Here is a 21,546-nt window from a genome sequence, read left to right as displayed (position 1 = left end):
AAAAAACATTTACTTAAATTGCCTGTAAAAGTTGTCCTCCTCCAGGCTCATGCTACTACTTTCCAAAAGCTGCCAAGGCATTTTTAGCCACTCAGGAATCCATTTTGAAAAAGCTGAAATCAGCTACAGAATGTGTACAGACGGCCAAAACAGAGGTGAAAAGATTTAAAATGCATTTGGCTCAATGTGCAGACAGCCTCACTTTATCTGGCTGTGTGTGTGTGTGTGTGTCCCCTCTCCAGTCTTGGCCTCGCACTCAGCTCCGACAAGTCTGTCACCCTCCTGCTGTGCCTCCCAGCTGTGCCAGTGTTAGCCCACCTTTCCCTCACACGCAGTACAGCTTTAGATTTTAGACACCTGCTGAGGCACAGCCCACACTGGGGGAGGTGAACTTCACTCCATGTTGGTTTAAATATTGTCAACTCAAACCACCAGGTTACCTGCAGACACCAGAGTCTTATTGTAAAGTCAAATATTTGTATATATCTTTTTTTTGTAAGGTTTTGTATGTAGGTTTGTGTAATTCTATAGCATCTTCGTAAAACAAAGATGTTTTAGTTGATACTGTGTCAGAGATGATTCCATCTCTTTGTAGACGACTGTATCGTCTGTGCAGCTGGTAAACTGAACTATTGATTATTTTGCACTGTAGTTCAAAGTATATATATATATATATATGTATATGTACATGTATATTTTTTTTGGCATCTTTCCATGGTGATTTGTTTGCATGTTTACGGTGCAACTGTGGAAGAATAAGCTCTGAAATCTGATACTTGATGATTGGTTGCAAAACAGCAATGACATCTCAAGTGATGTTAGGATCCGGGAAATGATTTTTACAGTTTGAACGACTGCACTTGAATGCACCATTCCAGTAGTACGTATAAGTATTTACTTTCCACTGAATTTTCCTGCGATTGAAAGTAAGATATAAATACAGAAATACAAAGACTTTTTTGTAGATAAGTATATTTGTGCTGCATGTAGTCCACCACATCCCCCAACACACACACACACGCACACGCACACACACACACACACACACACACACGCACACACACACACAGCACCACAGCTGGACCAGACAGACGGTCTGTGGAGTCTGCATGTCTGCAGGGAACACTAAAGGTGTCAGGAACCACGGAGCACATTATTATTACCTCTTCTACTACTGTAAAGGGTCTGAAAGACACCGCGCACACACACACACACACACACACACACACACAGAGATCAGTAATGAGACAACGTTCGCAGTCTGCTCAGAAACCCTTCTACATAGTTTAGGAGGTTCTGAAGTGCCCATGAGGAGAGGATGAATGAAACGGGCTGGAACGGCAGGGAATTGGCTCAGTGATTTAAACGCTCGGTGGATAAGAAGAGGGGGAAAAAATTTAAATAAATAAATGGGTCACTTCAGTCAGTGCCGATAACCAGTTTCTCATTCCCTCTCTGAGGTTTCAGTGGGATTGTCAGAGGGAGGTTATCCTGTGAGCAAGAAGGCTGAGAGAGACAAAGTCTACCAGCGTGCAAACTGAGCAAGTTCAGCGTCCTGAAGTCTGTTTGAAGTCAACAGAAAAACAAAATGTGAATGAAGTAAGTTGGATCATTTTTTGCTGAGGAGGAGTGAAAGATCCACTGGAAGCTTTGTCAATCCCCCAGCACCCCTGGGACAGGGTGGGGGGGGTGGGTTCATTTCTAAGTGACAGCCACTTGTCAAAGGTCTGGAGGATGCAGCCACAGCACTCTGGAGATGGGGGTGTTAACGTCAGAGAACATGTGACCCTTTGAAGCTTTGAATGACAACATTTGGTTTGTCGTCTTGCGTCTGAAGATGTTGAAGTGGTGGATGCAGGGTTCAGTGGAGCAGCCTTGTTTCAAGATGAAGGTGGGGCATCGTTCTCTTTGTTTTTTTTTCGCCAACCGTTTATTCATCGTTCCTGCAGAGCGGCGTCTCACTGTCTTAGTTGTGTCTTTGATCGGAGCTGTTTCTGTAATGCACAGTTGAGTCTCTTTTGTTTTATTTTCGGCCTGCTGGCCTACATTACATTCATGTCTGCTGTGGAGTTATGCCTGGAATTTGTGCTGTTTATCTCACCGCTGTTATTCTTGTCTGTGTTGTCAAAAATGACATCTACGTTTTGAAATGCTGCTCGACAGTGAGTTTAAATGTGTCGATGTCAGTGACTTAAGGAAACAGCTTTTTGCTGAATTTCCTCTGCAGCCCCTGTGATGCACCACGAGTGTTTTTTTCTCCTATTACCCATATGATTATATTCGATTTAAAGATAAACTGTGCTCAGTGGAAATCTGTGTTGTTGCTTGGAAGACATTGGATGATGAAGATGAAGAAACGTCCGATTCAACATACACATGTACTGTGTGCAAGCTCTCAGCATGATGCGTGTAATCTGCTACTCTCTCCTGACAGAGAAACACTAATTATGTAATTGACTCAACATCTAATTCAATCTGCGAAAGGAGGACACGGTTTGTTTTACAGTATCAGGATACATCTGCTATTCAAGCCTCAAGTCTCTGTTGCTCTGTGGGTCTTTTTCCTTGTCTAGCAGGGTGAAAAGCAGCAGCACTTGGCAGACCGAGCATCTCCACCGTGGTCGTTTGTTGTTATGTTTGGAAAAAGCAGCTCATTGATTGATATGCTTTCTTCTTCTTTCTCTCCCTCTTTACTCGTAGCTCAGGGCCACGTCTGTCTGGCTCGGTGGAAACTCCAGACAGATTGCTGTTCTGAGAGGAGACGCAGGAGAGGAAGCCAGGCACTTTGGGATCCGAGCCAATGACCTGTATGAGAAGAGAAGCGGCGTAGAGGCTTGATTAAAATGGGGTAAGTTTAGAAGATCAGACGGCGCGCTGCCAGCAGCTGCAGGAACTGCTGGCTGCAACAGGAGGATTTGTTTCCAAACCTGATCTCTGCAACATGATGCACTGTGTTAGGTAACCCCTGCTCAGTCGGAGAGGAGAGGAGATGTGCCGATAGCAAAATACACACTGACTCACATATAATACAGTACACATGCGTAGACAGAACTACACAGAAAAGCCTTGTGGCACAATGATCTGCCACAGCCTATGTTCTATATATTTTTTTGTGAATTGCATTGAAATACTCTGTATCATACAAAATCAATATATTCACTGGTTTCATGGTTTAAAAAAAGCTACAACATAAGGTAAATAACAGCTCTAGATTAAAGAGACTTGATTCTACAGACTTCTTTGCATTGATTTCAGCTTGGAGGATGGGGGAAATAATAATGTTTTTAATTGTAAAGTGGCCAAAATGTGTGTTAGCTTACACTAATGTGTTTTTGTTCAACATCCCTTTACCAAACTGTGAGTATTCATGTGCAGACAAAGTCCAATCTTGTGGTTTCAGGCTTTGCAGCAGTTTTCTGAACCTGGCCGCAGGGATTTGCTCCCATTCAGTCACAAGAGCACTAGTGAGGTTGGACACTGATGTTGGGTGATAAGGTCTGGCTCCAAATCAGCACTCCAGTTCATCACAAAGGTGTTGGATGGGGTTGAGTTCAGGACTCAGGCAGGTCATGTTGTTCCACACCAAACTGGGAATAACGTTTCTTTATTCTTTATGGTTCTGTTTCAACAGGAAAGGGACACATAGAGGCTGTTAGCACAAAAAAAAGGAAGCACGCTACCGTCTAAAATATTATCATCATGCTATCATATCCAGCTGATCCGATAAACCAAACATAGTCGTCATCTCTAACAAAAGTCAGGACATGGTCAGTGGTAGAATAGTTATGCGCACATCACTTTGGATGCAAAGCTGGCAGTAGACATGAAAAAGAAGAAGCAACGCCTGCACACTCGCTCTGTGCCACAGAAAGGCTTTTATTACTGACAACGCTTCGATCCTACCTGGATCTTCATCTGGTCAACATGCTCAAAAGATGGAAACCACTCCCGTATTTATACATCATGCCAAAGCTCTATAAGGTGTGTTTAACCATCTGAAGTGTCCAGAGTGACAAGTATCCAAACCATCACTGGCAAGTGCAGAAAAACAAAGCACACGGAGAGAAACAACACCAGAACATCAAAACTGCATTTCCAATATACAGACATAACATCAGGGACCTACATCATCTCATATAAAGAAAGTTTACACACGTTATGACCAAAGAGTTGCAAAGTGAGAAAGAAGAGGAAGCATGTAAAAAGTGTACAAGAGTTATGTGAGGACATCTGAAAAAGGGGACAGGGTCAGTTTATCAGAGTGGTTCGTTGTTGGCTGTTTTTTCAAATTGATGATTGCAATAATATCGCTATCATGAATTCTTTTGGCCATGATAATAATCCTGCATTAATATTTCACAGTCCACACCGAGAACACACAGGAAGAGAGAAAAAAAAAAGGTGTCCACACACTTTTGGCCACATCACTTGAAATTTAAGGACTCAATAATACATGACCTGACTTGTTACAATAGAGGTTTGTAAATGTATTTAATAGTGCAGACGCTCTGATGGTGAGTCGCATCACATAAAGGATTTATTTCCTCATTTTGATGCTGTCCTCTTCACCCACTCTGCCATCATATCTGGAGAAATCAGCTGCTGCGCATGCTGGGCCACGGTGGCTGATTTACTGTCCTGCTGGCAGGGATGAGTTATTCCTCAGTTAGCTCCAGTGACAGAGGGAGCAGAGAGAGTGCGGACCTCCACAGAGCCTTTATACTGGCAGTAATTCAACCAGAGAAAGGCAGAGGGAGAGAGAAGCACGGGCATGCTGAGCAGCATGCTGCCTGCTATTCAGACACACACGCTCATGCTAATTAAACCCAAATAAAACCCCAATCAGCCCCTTTTTCTCCAATCAAAACCATGCACACAACACACACACAGTATTTGGATCTGCCAAACAGAATAACGGCAGAACCTGCACAAGAATGCAGAGGGAGGCACAGTCAGAGAGAAGAAATTTCCAGTTTCACATACAGTTCATCCAGGCAGCCTTAAGGGGGCCTTCAAACTGTAAAAAAAAGAGATGGAAATGAAAGAATTGTTCCATCACTCTTGGGCAGAGCAAAGGGAATATGCATATTAAAAGCCATTATTTAACTGGGTGTAATAATGGATATAAAGAAAATTGCTTTTGACCTCACAGGGTCTACATAAAGGGAAGGCATCATTGTCTTCATGCTCACTGAATTCCCTGACTTTTCCACAAGTGCCACCTGCAGGTTGACATTTGTGTTTTTTTAGTAAAACATCTCAACATCTATCGGATGAATTCTCATTAAATATGTAACAGACGCTCACGTCCCCCTCGGGATGAATTATAATAACGTTGGTGATCCTCTGACTTTGCATTCAGTGCCGATGTCCAGTAATTTGGGTCAAATACTCCCCCAGCAGCCTCGGTTCATTGTGATTAGTGCTATTTAGGACACGTTTGCATGCAAACACACTGAACACACGCGGGACACGTCACCTGCTGTGCATCTGCATGTAAGCAGTGTCACTGTGAGCGTGTTAGCATTTAGCCCCAAGCACTGTAGTGTGTTTGTGACATGTTTGGTTTTTGTATCCATGATTAGTTTCTCTAAAGATCTTATAGAAAATGCACTACATTGTGCGTTCGTAGTAACGAGGGAACCATATGGCTCACTAATGTGTTTTTAATAGTTTTTGGGCAGCACTGCGGAATAAGATGTGTCAGACTTTGGATCGACAAACACTAATTGTTTGTAGGATCAATTCATTATTTTGGTCTTTTCATGTGTGGACGATGAGAGAAATATCAAATATCTTCTAGCTTTGGCCTGGACAACGTTATTCATAACAGTTCCAGTGCTCGGTGTTGAAAGGATTCACTTTAGATCAGCAAATTAATGTCCTTGGCTTTTGTGTGAGAGCAACATTCATTTAATAAACATGCAACAAATGAGATTTGTGGGAAACTGCGGATGCTTGTCGCGTTGGAGGTTACTGATTAACCCGAATGGCAGCCTTGCTTACCTCCAAGCATGTGAGGAATGGAGATTTATCTATTTCTGCAAAGCTGCAGAGAAGCGCAGCAGCCCGTTCCTGCTCTGGCATCAGGGAGCGTTTGAGTTTAAAGATGATTTGGGTTTTATTATTCACCCAATGCATCTGGGATGAGCCCTCTGAGCCCCTGTTTCATAATCATAGTCATAATCGCAGCTGTAACCCTTTGCTGCTGACTGTGATGTAGGCTGAATATGAGATGCGGATGATGGGCGGTTGGGTTGGGCGGTTGACATGCTATTTGTACTCATTACAGAAAGACCGAAAGAGCTGCAGTGCACCCAGCACCATCTTGCCGGCTCTTTGGGCTCCTGGCTAATCTACAACTGCTGTCTGATTAGTCAGAGGGAAAGAGCAGAGCCGGCGGACAGCCGAGCAGTTATCTTCATTACTGTCCCCTTAGCTCACAGCTTTCTCTTAACGTCACACTCATTTCCTCCCCCCCTCCGTCTCATCTTTGTCTCTTTTACCAGCTCTCTCTCTCTCTTTTCTTCCTCCTGTGCTGTCTGTCTCTCTGTATCTTTCTCTCAATCTCATGTTTTAATAGCCTGACAAGCAGGCAATAATCCCTCTATTATTATTCTTGCTGCAGAGAAAGGAAAAAAAAAAGAAAAAAGCCAGAGGGGGTAGACAGGGAGCCATTTATATGAAATGAATGTGATTGTTCTGGTGAAGGAACCACGCTTCGGAGACAGCGTCTCTGCGTCCAGAGCTGAGGTTATCCAATATCCCAGTATATGTTTGACTGTGACTGTGTTGACGTCCCTGTGACGACCTCTTACGAGCCCGTGCATAAAGTCTGTACATGATGTGATCGTATCAACACAATATGATTCCAGGAGAGTCATTTTGAACATTTTTCCAGCTTTAGATGGCAGAATTTAGCTTTTGGGTTTTAGATTTTAGCCTTCAGATCAGCTTTCTCTCTGGCTTTCAGATTCAGAATCAGATAAAGTTAATGAATGAAATACAAAAGTAAGTAATCAGGTAATTAAGAGTCATAGATTTGAAATTTGTATCAGCATTTTGTGCAGGAAATGATGCGCAAATAAATCTAAAAGTCTCTATTTATGAAGTCTTTTTCACTGTACTGCATTTCAAAGCCACCGTGATGTAACATTGACGACAATTAATGCAGACTTGATGTTCATTGATGACGGATTTCACAGCTCAACCCAACTGCCTGTTTTTCATTTTCATACTACAGAAATTAGTGTAAAATATTGTCTGGCTGGGAAACGGGAATGGATGCACCTTCCCAGAGCTGCTGTTGGTGTTGATAAACCAAAATTATCTCATCAGTACATGAAGGAAGAAGGAAATCACTTATATAGAGAGTTAGCAGTTGATTGGCATAAAGGGTCACATGCTAATGATCTTCCTAAGGTCCCCAATACATCTTTTCATGACAATATGAAAAATGGATAAATCACATAGCGCATATAATTTAGGAAGTCTGAGGCTACACGTTCTGTATATATATATATACACTGTATGTTTCCATATTTTTGAATAAGGAGTCACAGAACAGAAGCATTTGCATTTTGCAGAGGAAGCATTTGAGGCCACAGGACCTAAAAATAAATTGGTGAAACTGAGATTTGTCAGTTTGTCCTGAAGATCTGTGTGTTTTGTAGTAAATTGGCTGTAACATACAAAATTATTAGTACGGTCTTATCGGAGTAGAATCGAGAGTTTGAAAGGTTAAAAAGTTAGTGTTTCATTGTGATATTGGTGCAGACATAACAACAGCGTACACAGTTACATGTGACAGGCTCACATGTTGTCTGCATGAATGTCTGTGTCGTCTTTATATCTCCGATCTTATCTTTATCCCTGCAGGCTGCAGACCTTCCCACCTGCTGACTGTGTGTCTGAGGGCCGTTCGCTCAGCCCACAGCCATGCCAGACGTAAAGCCTCCACCACCATGTGACTACCCCTCCACCTCCTCCACTGTAGCCTCCGCCAGCTCCCCTGCTGGCTGCGCCTGTCCCCTCGACCTCGTCATAGACATGGAGCCCTGCATCACCAACTTGCCCCTGTCCCCCGACCCCTTGTCTTCCTTCCCCCGACACAGACCCAGCGTCTCTCACTACCAGGGCCCCCAGGGGCCTCCCTTCCCCCTCATGTCCAGATGTAACAGCAGCACCCTGCTCACTAACCTGGGGTTGAGGTACTGCAGCAGCAGGCAGGGCCCTCTGGGACTGGGGCCGGGTCAGGGGTCCCAGGGCTCCTGCATCCACACAGGAAGCAACGGCAACAGGCCTTACAGGAGTATGGAGAACCTAAACTGGAACACTGTGGCTGATTCTGGCCTGTGTGCGTTGAGTGCTGCCCCCTACAGGAGCGTGGACAGTGAGTTCATTTTACGCTACACCTCCTCTAACCACTGGTGTGCTGGGCCTCCAGATGGATCCATGGTGGGGGCCCATGGACTGGTACCCAGCCCAGAGAGCCTGGCGTTTTATCCCCGACACGGGCTGCCCAGGAAGGACCTACCGCTCTTCCCTCAGTTGCTGTTTCCAGGTGGCGTCGACGAATGGGATGCAAGGAAGGGCCTGAGGGAGAAGCTCCGCCTCCAGAGTGCGAGGTCATCAGTCGAGCCCCTGAAGCCCCTCCCGTTGCGGCCTCAGGTGACGCCAGGTGCTGCACCCGTCGAGCAGGAGGGTGTGCATCATGTAAATTCAACAGGTGCCGGGTCCAGGCCGCCGTGCACAATGCGCATCACCAGCCCAGAGGAGATCAAGCAGGAGGTCCTGAGGCGCTTACAGCTCCGGCGGCAGAACAGCAGCCCCAACCTGGCTCTCCACAGCTCCCCGTCCAGCCCAAAAGTGGTCAAGACATCCTACACAACAGACAACATTGCAGGTAACAGAAATAGATTAGATTCTGCGTCCGAGCGCTGCAGACCTCCTGTGGGACGCCTACATATCCCTACGTTTGAGGAGTTTAAGAGGATGAGGCAGAAGGAGGAAGCACAGGGCAAGGAGTCCACAGCAGGTTCTGTGGTAACCGAAAAACCTGAAGCTGACCTGCAGGCAGGAACATCAGACAGTAAGGTACCTTCGTCTGATCGGACTGTCCCTCATTTGAGCTCTAGTGGAGGAAACGGAGAGCAGCAGGAGGACTTGGAGCAGGAGGAGGGAGACATGAGCAGAGGTGGAAGGACAGGCAACAGTGATGAAGCCCAGCAGACTGTCACCTCCTCAGAGAAACCTCCATGTAGCACTGTGAGCAGTAACAGCACCGCAGCTCCCACCTCCTCCTCCTCCTCCTCCTCCTCCTCCTCCACCACCTCTGTTATCCGCACGTACTCTCCCATCCGAACTGGCCCCTCTCCACGTTCACCCCTGCAGCCCCTGGCCAGCTCAGCCCAGGAGAAAGCCCCCGCTGTATGGGGTGATGAAGGGAGCACCAGGCGTAGGAGGAGCAGTCTGGAGCCAGCTGGGTCGGCTCCCCTCCTGCCCAGCAAAGAGAACTGGGAACGACCCTCCAGCTGCTGCCCAGCGCTCCTTCTGGAGGGGACCGACCTGTCCAGCTATGGAGCCAAGATCTATAAGATGAAGGATGGCCTCATCGGCTCCGCACTGGACCTCATCAAGAAGAGGTTAGTCTGGGAGGGGGGCAGGAGGAGAGAGAAGAGTAGAGTGTATCTCTAATAAAACTGATAAAGAGTAAAAAAAACATTCATTTCATAATATTTCACGTACCATAGAAATACTTTTCAGTGGAAAAACTCAAGGGTGTTCAAGGTTCAAGGTTCAAATCTGCTGGCCGGCAGGTTTGTGGTTTGAACCTGGATCCTTTCTGTGTGCCTGTGTGGGTTTTCTCCAGATACTCCGGCTTCCTCCCACAGTCCAACAACACGCAGGTTACGTTAATTAATGATTCTAAATTTCTTGTAGGTGTGAGTGTGAATGGTTGTTTGTCTCTGTGTGTTGGCCCTGCGACCCACAATGATAAGCGGTGTAGACAATGGATGGATGGATGGATGGATGGATGGAAAAGCTAAAGTGTAGTACCACAAAATGTACTTGAATATATGTACTTAGGGACCTTATTGTGTGTTTATTACTCAGTTCTGCCAGGTAAGAAGAGATAACACAGATGTAGGTGTTACATCAGATATTATTTGAGCTTTTGAGGTGAGTTTTTAAAAATCCAATAAAGATATATCAGCTAATTTTCTTCTTTTTTTTTACATAAACATAAACAAACATTAGTGATAAAGATCCTTTAAGTGTTTTTAAGTGTTTCGCTCCACATAAGTACTGAGTGGGACATGTTACAGTTGAAGAACGTCTCACAGTAACACTATTACTAGATTAACCTGAAATACACCTGTGGTTTGTCTGTACTGTCATTTGTTTCTAGTTGTCTGCTGACGTATTTGCCAATATGATAAATCTCTAGTTTAAAGCAGGATCTAACTTTCAGTAAAAAGTTTGCATGCATGATTTTTGGTTGTAGTTGAGAATCTTAACTTTGTGGTATTGCAAAGTGGACTTGTAAAAGTCCCTTGTGTTCGATTACATCTTTGAGTACAAGGTAGACAAATGTGAACAACGGATCAGTGATTTATTCCTGTTTTCTCTGTTTGTGCTGCACCGTACTTACGATGACAGAGCGCTCAGTATTTTACCGAGAAACATATTGTTTGTAAATCCAGTTAATCTTTTTGATGTTGAAATTAGATCCGGTTGTACCTGAGCCCTGTAGCAGCAGAGGCGTGTGTGTTTATCAGTGAAGTGTATGTGAGCACACTTTCATGTGTGTGCTTTGCAGTGTCAGAGCATTGTATCGGTGTGTGTGTGTGTGTGTGTGTGTGAGCCCATCTGTTTAAGCCTGTGTGTGTTGTTTTGTTATCGATTTATCTCAGTTATTGTGATAACAGCTGTCGGAGCTAACAGGGTTGGCTCTGCATACTAGACTGTAGGCGGGAGGCTGGCATGAGGCATGACAGACTGGAAGACTGGCACCGTCCTTACAGACTCACTGTTTCCCTCTCTCTCTCTCTCTCTCTCTCTCTCTCTCTCCCTCTCTCTCTGTGTCAGCTGTTGGCTAAATAAATGCAGGCTTCACTCCACTGTAGTTCAGTCTGATCAAGGACAAACAAGAGCAGGGTGTGTTTTATAGCGATGTGGTGCCATTTGAGACCAGGCCTCTATTCAATGTAAAAATGAGACCCCGAACACAGAGGAGCTACTTAATAAGGCCCATTGAAGAATACAAAGTCCACCCCCTGCAGTGTGCAGGCCGAGATAGATGGGAGATACAGACGGTATCTTTCTCTGCCTGTCAGGACTCTCCCCCGACTGTCGCTCCTTTGTCTGCACTGCTAGAAGGGATGATGGATGTCTGAGGCTCTACTGCATGAAGGCAGCAGAAAAATAACTGCTGTGTGTGTGTCTGGGTGTATACTGTGTACAATAGAAGTTGTGAAAGTGCAGAGCTGCAGTCTTGGGCTGCAACTAGAGGTTGTTTTTTTTTTAGGATTTATCCAAATAGTCTGTCAAACTTGTGAAAAACGCCCCATGTGGTGCAAATTGCTTGTTTTATCTGATGGACATTATGACCAGAAGTCTACAGCCACGCCAGTGGACAAACTGAAACTTTGACCTGACGATGGCTCTGGATTAAAAGGCAGAAGATCCCCAAAGTTATTACAATTCATCCTGAGGGGGACATGAAGGTCCACCTCATAGTGGCATCAGAGAAACGTCGGTATGAAATTTCACGACAATCCATCCAATAGATGTTTAGATAATGATAATGGTGTAAGTCAGAGAAAAGAGAAGCTCAAACCAGAGTATTTTCCATCTTGCTTGATAAATTACTCGATTCTCTCCCAATCGATTAGTCAACTAATCATTTCAGCACCACTCCAGCCCTTTCATACGCAGCTCCAGCCGCTCCAGCCGCTCCAGCCGAACACTGTTTATCCCAAGTGGATTCAACTTTCATGTTCAAAAGAACACCCATAATGCAACACACTGAGCGCTCCTCTTGTGATTTAGATTTGACTTGAGGCTCTGTGAATGTTTTAATACTTGGAGATTTATTAATTAAACATGGCAGTATTCTGTGTGATGTCTACACCCTCAGGTATTTGACTTCCACCAATAAGTCTCTTTGCTTTAGTGCACCATGCTGCCAAACTCACATACAGAGCAAAACAACAGCCCTCGTTGTATTATTGCGCTAATATCCATATTATTACACCAGGGAGGGTTTATAGAAATGGAAGCACTAAACCAGCCCCACTAAGTTAATTGTATACTTGTGTATAGCGTGCAGAGGGAGGCATGTGGCCACTGGATCTAACATTTTCTCCTTATTTATCTCTATTAGAAGCACGTACAAATATATTGAATTCATTGGAGTGATATATGCGCCGGTGAAAATGACAGCCTCTCTAATTTCAGTGTCACACTGTGCCGTGTTGAGCTGTGATCTATCACATGCAGCGGTTTCCTGATAAATTAAGCTGCAGGTTATTACTTCTCATGCATCATCCGCAGCGTGACAGCCAATACGGTGAAGGAGAGGCCTTTATTTGTCCAAGAGAAAACCGGTGTCAGAGCCGCATGAATGACGTCTGCCTTATCGCCACACTGGCACCAGTTTAATTTGGACATTTGGACGCCCATCACCCGCTGTGTCGGCTCTGCTGATTACACAAGTAATACACAACAGTGCAGGTTGCCAGGTTCAGCTGCAGCTTTATATGGAAAAACAAAAAAAAAGTGGTTGATGTGCCACAGAGCATCAGAGGGATGCTGAGAAATTGTTTTTATGACGTGTCCAAAAAGAGCTGCGCCGTTTGACTGGTTTGGGAGTTATGTAAGGATCATCAGAGTAATGAGACCTCATGTGAAGTCACCACAAGGATATTTCAGGACACACAACAGGCCGAAGTGAACTGCATATCATAGCTGAGGTTAAAACCGATGCCGGAACAACTGATTTATAAGTGGATTGACAATAATCAGTTAATTGTGCAAATCATTTAACAAGTTAATGTGAGAAACTCTGTTTGATTTGAGTGAATTTCACCAAAACAAGCTATTTGGCCTATTTGTAACCCTGATGATGGACATTATTCACTCATTTCTATCATTTCATAGACTTTATAGTTTATCGATTAATCAAAAAGGTAGCAAAAAGGTAGCTGTAGCCTTGCCATGATCAACAATAACCCCACCTGCTCCTGAGACTAACCATCCCCCCCTCCTTTGTTATACATACACCACTTTGGAAAAAAAGAAGTCAATAATTCAGGAATTTACAGCCTTTCTTTCACTCTGAGAGCCAGACATTGTTGATCATCATGGGGTTTGACCCAAGGGCCTTATTAAACCACCAACGCCTTTAATTTGAGTAAAAATATGATAATCTCTAAAAACTGCTGTTACAAGGTGTTTTTTTTTGACTGTGGTGATATTATATTTCCCACCCGTGCCTGCTGGACTGTGAAGCTCACTTGTGGTGGAAAAACAAAATCAATATACGATATATAGTTGGTAGTTCCTGTTGCAACATTTAAAGGCGTATGCATTATTTTAAAGCTTGACCAATCAATAACTGTGCGTGTAATGTGAAAGGAGTTGCTTGCTGTGAGAATTATTAGCTTTGTTAGCATCTTTTAGCTGATAGTTGTGGTTTGATGCTGCATTTTATTGTTATATTCAGCTGTTTTCAACAGAAATACGCTCTGATAAACTCTCTGTACACTACAGAAGGTGGAAACTCTTGCTGTTAAAGAGCCAGATGTTTCCTCTTATATACAATATGTGTCCATCACACAAATCATCCTCCTCAGCTTTAAGGTTTCAGTTAGATTTACACACTAAAATCTCTTCAAACAGCCCAAAATCAAGAGTACAGAAGAGAGATGTTGATAAAAATGTTCATCAAGGTTCATCGTTGAGGTGTAACTATCTTATTCATAGTAGTGAAGCAGGCTTTTCGACTGGGCTTCATAGATGCTACTGCTCTACCATCTGATGGTATAAAACCTGCAGACATACATGCATTTTTTTCCTGTTTTGATTAGATTATTATTAATGTTATTAGTCAGACTGACTGATATAGATATAGAAATGCAGGGAATAGTATCATCGTGCCACAAACTAAAAGGACTCTTTTTATTTTTTGGCATTTCTGTGCCTTTGCTGGACAGTCATCAGCAGAGAGATAGGACAGGAAACGAGGGAGGAGAGAGAGAGAGATGAGTAATGACTTGCAACAAAGACCCCAGGCTTGCGTCTGTGCACATTGCGGCTGGCGGTCAGCATCTTACTCGGAGGGTGCACCGCTCGGTCAGACTGCTTTGCGTGTTTGTAATGTGCTCTTACAAATGCATGCGTAAGTCCCTGCAGGCATGCATTCGTGGCGGTGTTGGCGGACATGTGCAATTCAGTCCAGTAGTGCGGCGTGTTTGCCAGGGCCTGTGTGAATCTGTGGGGTGCCTCAGATCACATGCTGACTGTGTGCTGCAAGAGTGGATCCCCAGTTATCAGACAAAGGAATGATGGGAAAGAATGATGCCTCTGTGTGTTTTTGTGTGTGTGATTGTGTGCAGGCAGCGTCCCCGTGGTCCAGGGGTTCAGGTGTTAATGTCCACTGATGTGTCTAATTGCTGTCCTCCTGAGGAGGGGTTGAAGATGGGGAGGGGGGGTTGGACGAGAGGAGAGGCATTGATTTGGGTGTTTTGGGGGCAGAATGCTGATGGAACAGGAGGGTGGGTGGATAGAAGAAGACAGCAGGGAGCAGAGACGCATGTGAGCTGTAGAGGGAAGATGAGGTGGAATGAATGACAGGGATGCTGTAAGGAGAAGAGAGCTGTGCCAGAATTACAATTTCAACCCTCCTCTCTCTCCCGTCCCTTGCATCTTCTTCACCCCTCCTCTCGCTTTCCCTCTTTCGACATTTACTTCCTCTCTCCCATATCCTGCTTCTGTTCCCCTTCCCTTTTCCCTTCTCCTCCTTCTCTTCCTCCCATTCTTTCGCTCTCCCTCTCCTTCCCTTTTTCCCCCCTTGTCCCTCCCTTTCACTCCCCCAATCTCTCCCTCCCTCCCTCTCCATCCACCTCTTCTCCCCCTCTCTGTGCCGCCGTCTCTTCTTCTCTCTCCACCAGCTGCAGTGCAGAGATCTCCGCCGAGGCCCCCGTCAGACTGTCAGGTGACCGGGACGGAGGCTGTGACATCACCGCCCCCTCGACCGACTGTCAGCCTTCCGCCGTTGCCATGGCAACGTCGGCAACGGCCTGCGGAGCCGAGGCTGGCGACGAGACGCCTGCAGGAGGAGTAGGGGGAGAGGAAGCTGGAGAATGCGTAAGGATTCTTTTTCATTTTCTTCAGCATTTTTCATGTCTCAAATTTTGTCATCTGCGCTCGCCTTCGCTCGTCGCGTGTCATCGTTGCTTCGTGGTGTGCAGAAACACAAAGATCTGTTGGTATTCAAGGATGACTGGGGCAAGCAAGGGGACTGCGACATACACACATGCACATCACTCACACATACTGATGCAGAGGTATTTGTTGAGACAGGAATGAGCATGCAGCGCTCTGTCTTCCAGCAACAGCGCAACGTCTGAGGATGCAGCAAAAAGCATCTGGCTGCTGGTAACTCAGCATTTCATCCCTGCTCTCTGCATGGCTCCTCTCCGCTGGCTGGCTGCATCTTGACACCAGCCTCAGCCGCTGCTAGCATTGTGCTCCTCTCTGTGATTCTGCAGAACAGAAGAGCCAGACTGAAATGGAGGCACAGCTTGCTTGCATGCCACAAGGCTGTAGGTAGTTTGGCGAACAGATGTCGAGGTGTGTTTGCTTCTTGCCTTTTCTTAATTTCTGGCTTTGAATCCATAATGGAGTGTGCCTCTGCATTCCCAAAGTGAGGGCTGCAATTTGATAATTCAGTGGAACATGAATTATTCTCCTTCATTTTACCTGATTGCTGCAAGCTGTATATAATGCTGTTTTCTAGTATAGAGCGGTGAAAACCTTTCTGCGCTTTTCAGTCATGTGCGGCTATTAGATGTCAGAGAGCTGTCAACATTCGGTGAGGTAATCTTTGATCCAAAGCCAGTATAGTCGAATGCATGGGGATGTGATTGATGCCTCTTGGGTGAGCAGTTGTGTGTCACACTGATGTGACCTTTGAACTCTCCACCCTAGGTCAACTCTCAGGGGCTTTTAGAAGCCACGTGAGGAGTGTTTGTCAGTGCAGGATGCTGCAGTGTGTCGGGGAATTCCTCGCTTCACCTCAAAAAAGAAAAGCCAGGAGATGCTTGATTGTCTCTCATCTTTCGAGGCTCAGCGGTTTCAAGTTGTGATCAGAGAAGATTTTGGATATGTGGCCTTGTTGTGTTTAGAGTCTGTTACAGGACTTGGCAGACGATTAGTGCTGCATCTCGGCATGAAATGTGGATTCTTGTCAGTTCTCCAAGCTGGGATCAGAGAGAGAGAGCCAGGATATGTTACGTAATGATGTCATGACAGCGAACACATTGACCTTGCATGTTACAACTCCTCACACCGACACACAAGGCTGTGATTTCTCTCTTATCGTCGTTCTCACCTTATCTCCTCGGAGAGTTGTGCCCTTTTTCATCTGTTGCTATAGCAATGTGTCTCTTTGATTGACACTCGTGTCCTTCCGACCGGCAGCACACCGGTCTGGGCTGCAGGCGCTCCAGCTCGGACGCAGCTTATGAGCTGGCTGAGACAGTGAGGGCGCAGCGCGAGTGCCGTCTCCGGCCCCACTACAGCGACCCCATGCCAGCCGACGCATCCAAGCGCAAGCAGCTGGAGATGAAGATCGCTGCCGCCGCCAGACTCCACAGCCATCGCAGAGACCGCGACAGAGACCGAGACAGAGACAGTGGTGAGTGTGTGGCACGTGCTTGACAGCTGCATGTGTTGGGCCTGTTTTCTGTTCATTTTTTAATTAGAGCTGTGCAACGTTTGAGCAAATTATAATAGAAATAAAGCTACAGTGTTTTATTCTAAGAGTAGAAAGCATTCAGGAATTAAATAATCCATGGGGTAATTCAAGACCCTACAATCATTTTGACAGAGAAAAGACTTTTTTTATCAGACTTTTCTTGTGTGGGGTCTTGTTAACTTCTGCAAAGCAGCAATAGAAAGAATCCTGCCTGGAAACATCACAAATTAGCATGGGATGTGCACGGCCCAGGGCAGACGTACCTCCTGTTAGACCACAGAGCAGCTTCTTTCCTCAGGATGTGAGACTCCTCGGCTCATCCTCCACCCTCCACCATACAAATGTGTTGTTTTATTATGCAGCACATGGGTATTTCACTAGCATTTTGTCGTCCAATCCTGTGTTGTAGAATGACAAATAAGTGAACCTTGAACTTTGAAATCACTCATTGTCCTCACAACAATGATGTAAAACCAAAATTTGTTCTCATAACTATGCAAACGTGTGTTCACACACACACACACACACAAACTTGCACAATAGTATTGATGTGCATGTGGACAAAGGTTAAGTCCTTGGCTGGGGGGACAGGGATCTAATTATTGGAGAAAGATGACATCTGTAATAGTTTCTTTATTGTGACATGACCACTAATGACTAGTTCAGATTAAATAGGCATTCATTAGGGAGACTGCTATTAATGCTGTGTTTGCATGTGTGTGTGTGTGTGTGTGTGCCTCCGCGCAGTGTGAATACCAAAGACTGCAGACAGTAAATCCATAAACATAATGAACACCAATGATTCTGACCACCTCCACCTCTCTCTCTGCAGCTCCAGCAGCTATTCGTGGTCGCTCAGAGCCCCCTGGTGAGGAGCGCCAGGCGGGTCTTGGTGTGACTCGGTCTGGGCAGCATCGCTGGAGCACCATCAGCAGCCTGAGCGCCGACAGCGGAGTCGTGGGCCTCAGTGATGAGCGGGAGGAGGAGGACAGCGAGCCTCGCCGCTACCGCAGAAATCGGGGAGCCGATGTGGAGCGGGTGGACAGCGGCATTGGGCCGGGCCTGTCCCGCACCTGGAAAAGACCGTCTGCCTCCCTCAGAGCCTGGGAGGCCCAGAGACCCTGTCCAGACTGTGGACTGAGGGACGGGGCCTCCAAAGAGCGAGGAGAACGCATGTGTGAGCGTTGCTCCAAACTGCGAACCGAGCGCAAGGAAGCCATCCTGGAGTTTCTGAACACAGAGTCGAGCTACGGCGAGGACCTGCGCATCATCAAGGAGGAGTTTTACTGCCCCATGCAGAGTGCTGGGCTGCTGACAGCCGAGCAGCTCACTGTGGTGTTTGGTAACGTTCAGGAGCTGATAGACGTCAATGACCGCTTCACTGAACACCTGCAGGACAGCATCGACCAGGCCTTTGACCAGGTGACCCACTCTCTCTCTCTAACACACACACACACACACACACACACACACACTATCAGGGCAACAAGCTGGTCTGATTATCATGGCTGTGAACACCTGCAGTACTGTTATTACATAATTCAGGGTTATAGAGGCTTTGAATGAAGTGAAACTGCCCAAATGCACTGCAAAGATTTTCATCCTAACAAAACATTTTAGTCTGTTATTGAGTCCAAAAGGTACTTTTTGATTTTAAAAAAAAAAAAAAAAAAAAAAAACTTCTTCAGTTTATTTATAATGCAACATACCATAAGGAGTCTCTACACACATCTGACCCACACAGACATAATATCTTGGCCATCACAGCTAAATATGTTAATGCAACAACACAAATCAAAATTAATTCTCAGCAGAAGTAACTCAAGGAACTCAGTGAGCAAAATATAACTGAACTTCTTAAATCTAGTAAAGACCATTAATTATTCTTATGGAAAGGTGAGAGAGGAGTGAAGACATGAGTCATGTGGTTACAGCTTAAGTAGCCCGGTCAGGCCAATCACAACTATTTATCCAGTATGGGGTCGGTTTGAAACGATACGATGTGATATGATACACCGTTCAGACAGGTGGCTGTCGCTGAACAAATTGAATGATACATTTTCTGTAAAAGAAGAAGAACAAAAAACTGCACATTCAAAGATGTTTGCTGTATTTCCAACAGGAGTTTAATTACACTCAGCGTTAAGTCACACATTTCGTTACTCTGATTAGTTTTAGGTCTGTCCAAGTGCACCAGAAGCAGTTTGGTCTGCGCCTGTTGTGCCTTGGAAATCGAAAATGAACTGAGGCTCCAGACCGTGGACTAATTAGTATTTGTGAATTGACCCGGCGATGCCAGGGTACTTGGCTCCTAAATTGACATTGTGGTGAGATTGTTTCATCAAATGTTGTTTCTAAGGTCGACAATGAACCTTTAATCTCAGTTTTTAAGCCAACATGAACAAGAAGTCCAATTTCCAATTTCATGAAACTGGGTAAACTCTGATTATATTTATTTTATATAACAACCCCCCTCCAATGATTTGGCCACTTCTGTCCAGACACTAATAAATCTGCAGCTCTCACATGACGTTCCTCTCCCTGCAGCACACAGTATGTCCAGTGCAACCTTTGCAATATATTGTTCACTCTTTTGTCATGGCTTCTGCTTCATTCTACACTGGAAAAGTATTGTGTGCTGCAGCTGCAGAAGCCCCATGTCCTCCTATATGGGCCAAATATAACCTCTGTACACATTATTCTGCAGTCACATCATAACGTTTGATGGCTGGATGAATCTTACTGTGCATGCAGATGATGCTGGACAACAGTAACTCACGAGACAAATTGTCTCCCAGTGCAAAACATAAATGGGTTGAACACTGACTTTTCCCCTCTCGTGTGGTTTGACCTCAGGGAGATGAAGATCTCCTGACAGTGTACATAGGAGAGATCTTTCTGGAGTTCGTCAACATGCTACCCGCCTTCCAGAGCTACTGCCTGCAGCAGTCCACCTCGGTCAACATGCTCAACACACTGGAGAAGGAGAAAGAGCTGCTCAGGTACACACAGAGTGCAACGATTCTTCTGTGTGATGGAAAAGTTACCCTGGGAGCTTTCTCTAGTTGCTGCCACGGCTGTTCTGTGTAATTCTTAATGGAAAAGACAGCGGTTATCACTTATTCAGAAGGAGTTCTATTTTGAGAGTAGCGCTGCAATGATTCATATTTTTAGACAGAACCACAGCTCAACCGTGAGTCAGGCTGTCCTGTGATTCCCATTAATCAACTTCTTGAGAGTTTTCCCAGGTCATGGACAGAATCTCTGTCTTCAACTTAATTTTCTGTCGTTTGTGTTTTTTCAGAATCTTCCTGGATGTTTCCCAGAATGACAACATAGCACTGCGTCGCATGAACTTGCGCTCCTTCCTCATGGCGCCCCTCCAACGTGTCACTAAATACCCGCTTCTGCTGAGCCGCATCATTAAGGTTACCCCAGAGTGTCACCCCGACTACGCACGTCTCCGTGAGGCCAAGAGTCGGGTGGAGTCCCACCTGGAGCACATCAACATGAAGACCAAGCAAGAGGGCAACGGCGTAACCTGGTCCCTCCGCTCGTTCCGGCGGGACAGCCGCAAAAACCGGGAGGTGATCAACATCGAGATGCGAGAGGTGTCGATGAAGACGGTGGGATGGGCGAGAGAAAACACACGATTCGTCATGGAGGGACCCCTCCAGTTGTCCCAGCCAGCAGACGGTCAGTGGGTGAAGAAGGGCAGCAAGGCCCTAAAGTTCCAAAATGTCCAGAGTCTGCTGATGGTGAGGACACAACGGGCCAGTGAAGCCCCAGGACAGGGCACTGACCTGGGGGCACGTGGGGACCCGGGGGAGGGCGGTGGAGACGGCATTCGAGACGGAGTGCTGGTTCTAATCAAGGACAAGAGCAGCGGGAAGTTCACAGTGCTGAGAGAGCCCATCCGCCTGGGAAACTGCGTGGTGTCCACGGACCCGGACTGCGAGGACACATTCGAGGTGCTCGACATTCGGCGGGAGTCTTTCGTTTTCCGCGCTTCGGACAAATCTCGCACCCAGCAGTGGTTCCATCAGGTTAAGAGATACGCTCGAGACTTGGGCACCTGGAGGAAAAGACGCAATGCTTTGCCCAATATCATGATCAACACAAACCAGGCTCGCTCCTGAGACTAACCACCCCCCCGCCTTTGGTACACTGTAAATAACCTGAACCCCTCTACAGCAAAAATAAACTGAGAAGCATTTCTGGGTGATGCCACTGTTATAACTTGTTAGATTTCAGTAAAAAAAAAAAGAAAAACAACTTTCTCCAAGTCTCTTAAGGGTGAGAGAGAGATTTAGCACTTTTTTCTTACAAAGCTATAAGTGCGCCATACTGTCATAAAATTACGTATGAAGATTTAAGTCGTTAACAAAAATATCACATTTTTGGACAACCAAAAAAACTTGGGCTGTGCTTGTCAGCCTTGATTGTAAAGACTGTTTGCTCTTGGGAGGAAGAGAGCCGAGTTTTCAGTAAATAAGGTGTGTCTGTCGAAAAAAGCATGACTGAACGTGACTGACTGCGAAAAGGAAAAATTGTAATGTAAT

General features: G+C 45.6%; 1 protein-coding gene across 1 annotated transcript; it reads left to right on the top strand.

The window, feature by feature from the left end:
• Positions 1-7,938: 7,938 nt before the first annotated feature.
• arhgef49 (Rho guanine nucleotide exchange factor 49) lies at positions 7,939-21,123 on the top strand. Its single transcript, XM_070838413.1, has 6 exons — positions 7,939-9,644; positions 15,177-15,372; positions 16,708-16,903; positions 17,814-18,406; positions 19,841-19,986; positions 20,289-21,123. Exons 1-6 carry the CDS (start codon positions 7,939-7,941, stop codon positions 21,121-21,123), a joined length of 3,672 nt encoding a protein of 1,223 aa, XP_070694514.1.
• Positions 21,124-21,546: the final 423 nt, after the last annotated feature.

Source organism: Pempheris klunzingeri, chromosome 10 (genome assembly GCF_042242105.1).
Source record: "Pempheris klunzingeri isolate RE-2024b chromosome 10, fPemKlu1.hap1, whole genome shotgun sequence".
NCBI lineage: Eukaryota > Metazoa > Chordata > Actinopteri > Acropomatiformes > Pempheridae > Pempheris > Pempheris klunzingeri.
This window is presented reverse-complemented; position numbering and strand designations above follow the sequence as displayed.

What these genes read in the sequence shown, in the direction of transcription:
- arhgef49 (XM_070838413.1), top strand. Translation starts at nt 7,939, where the DNA reads ATGCCAGACGTAAAGCCTCCACCACCATGTGACTACCCCTCCACCTCC. An exon ending in CTGGACCTCATCAAGAAGAG is followed by an intron (nt 9,645 to 15,176) that starts GTTAGTCTGGGA and finishes TCTCTCCACCAG; the next exon opens with CTGCAGTGCAGAGATCTCCG. An exon ending in AAGGAGAAAGAGCTGCTCAG is followed by an intron (nt 19,987 to 20,288) that starts GTACACACAGAG and finishes GTGTTTTTTCAG; the next exon opens with AATCTTCCTGGATGTTTCCC.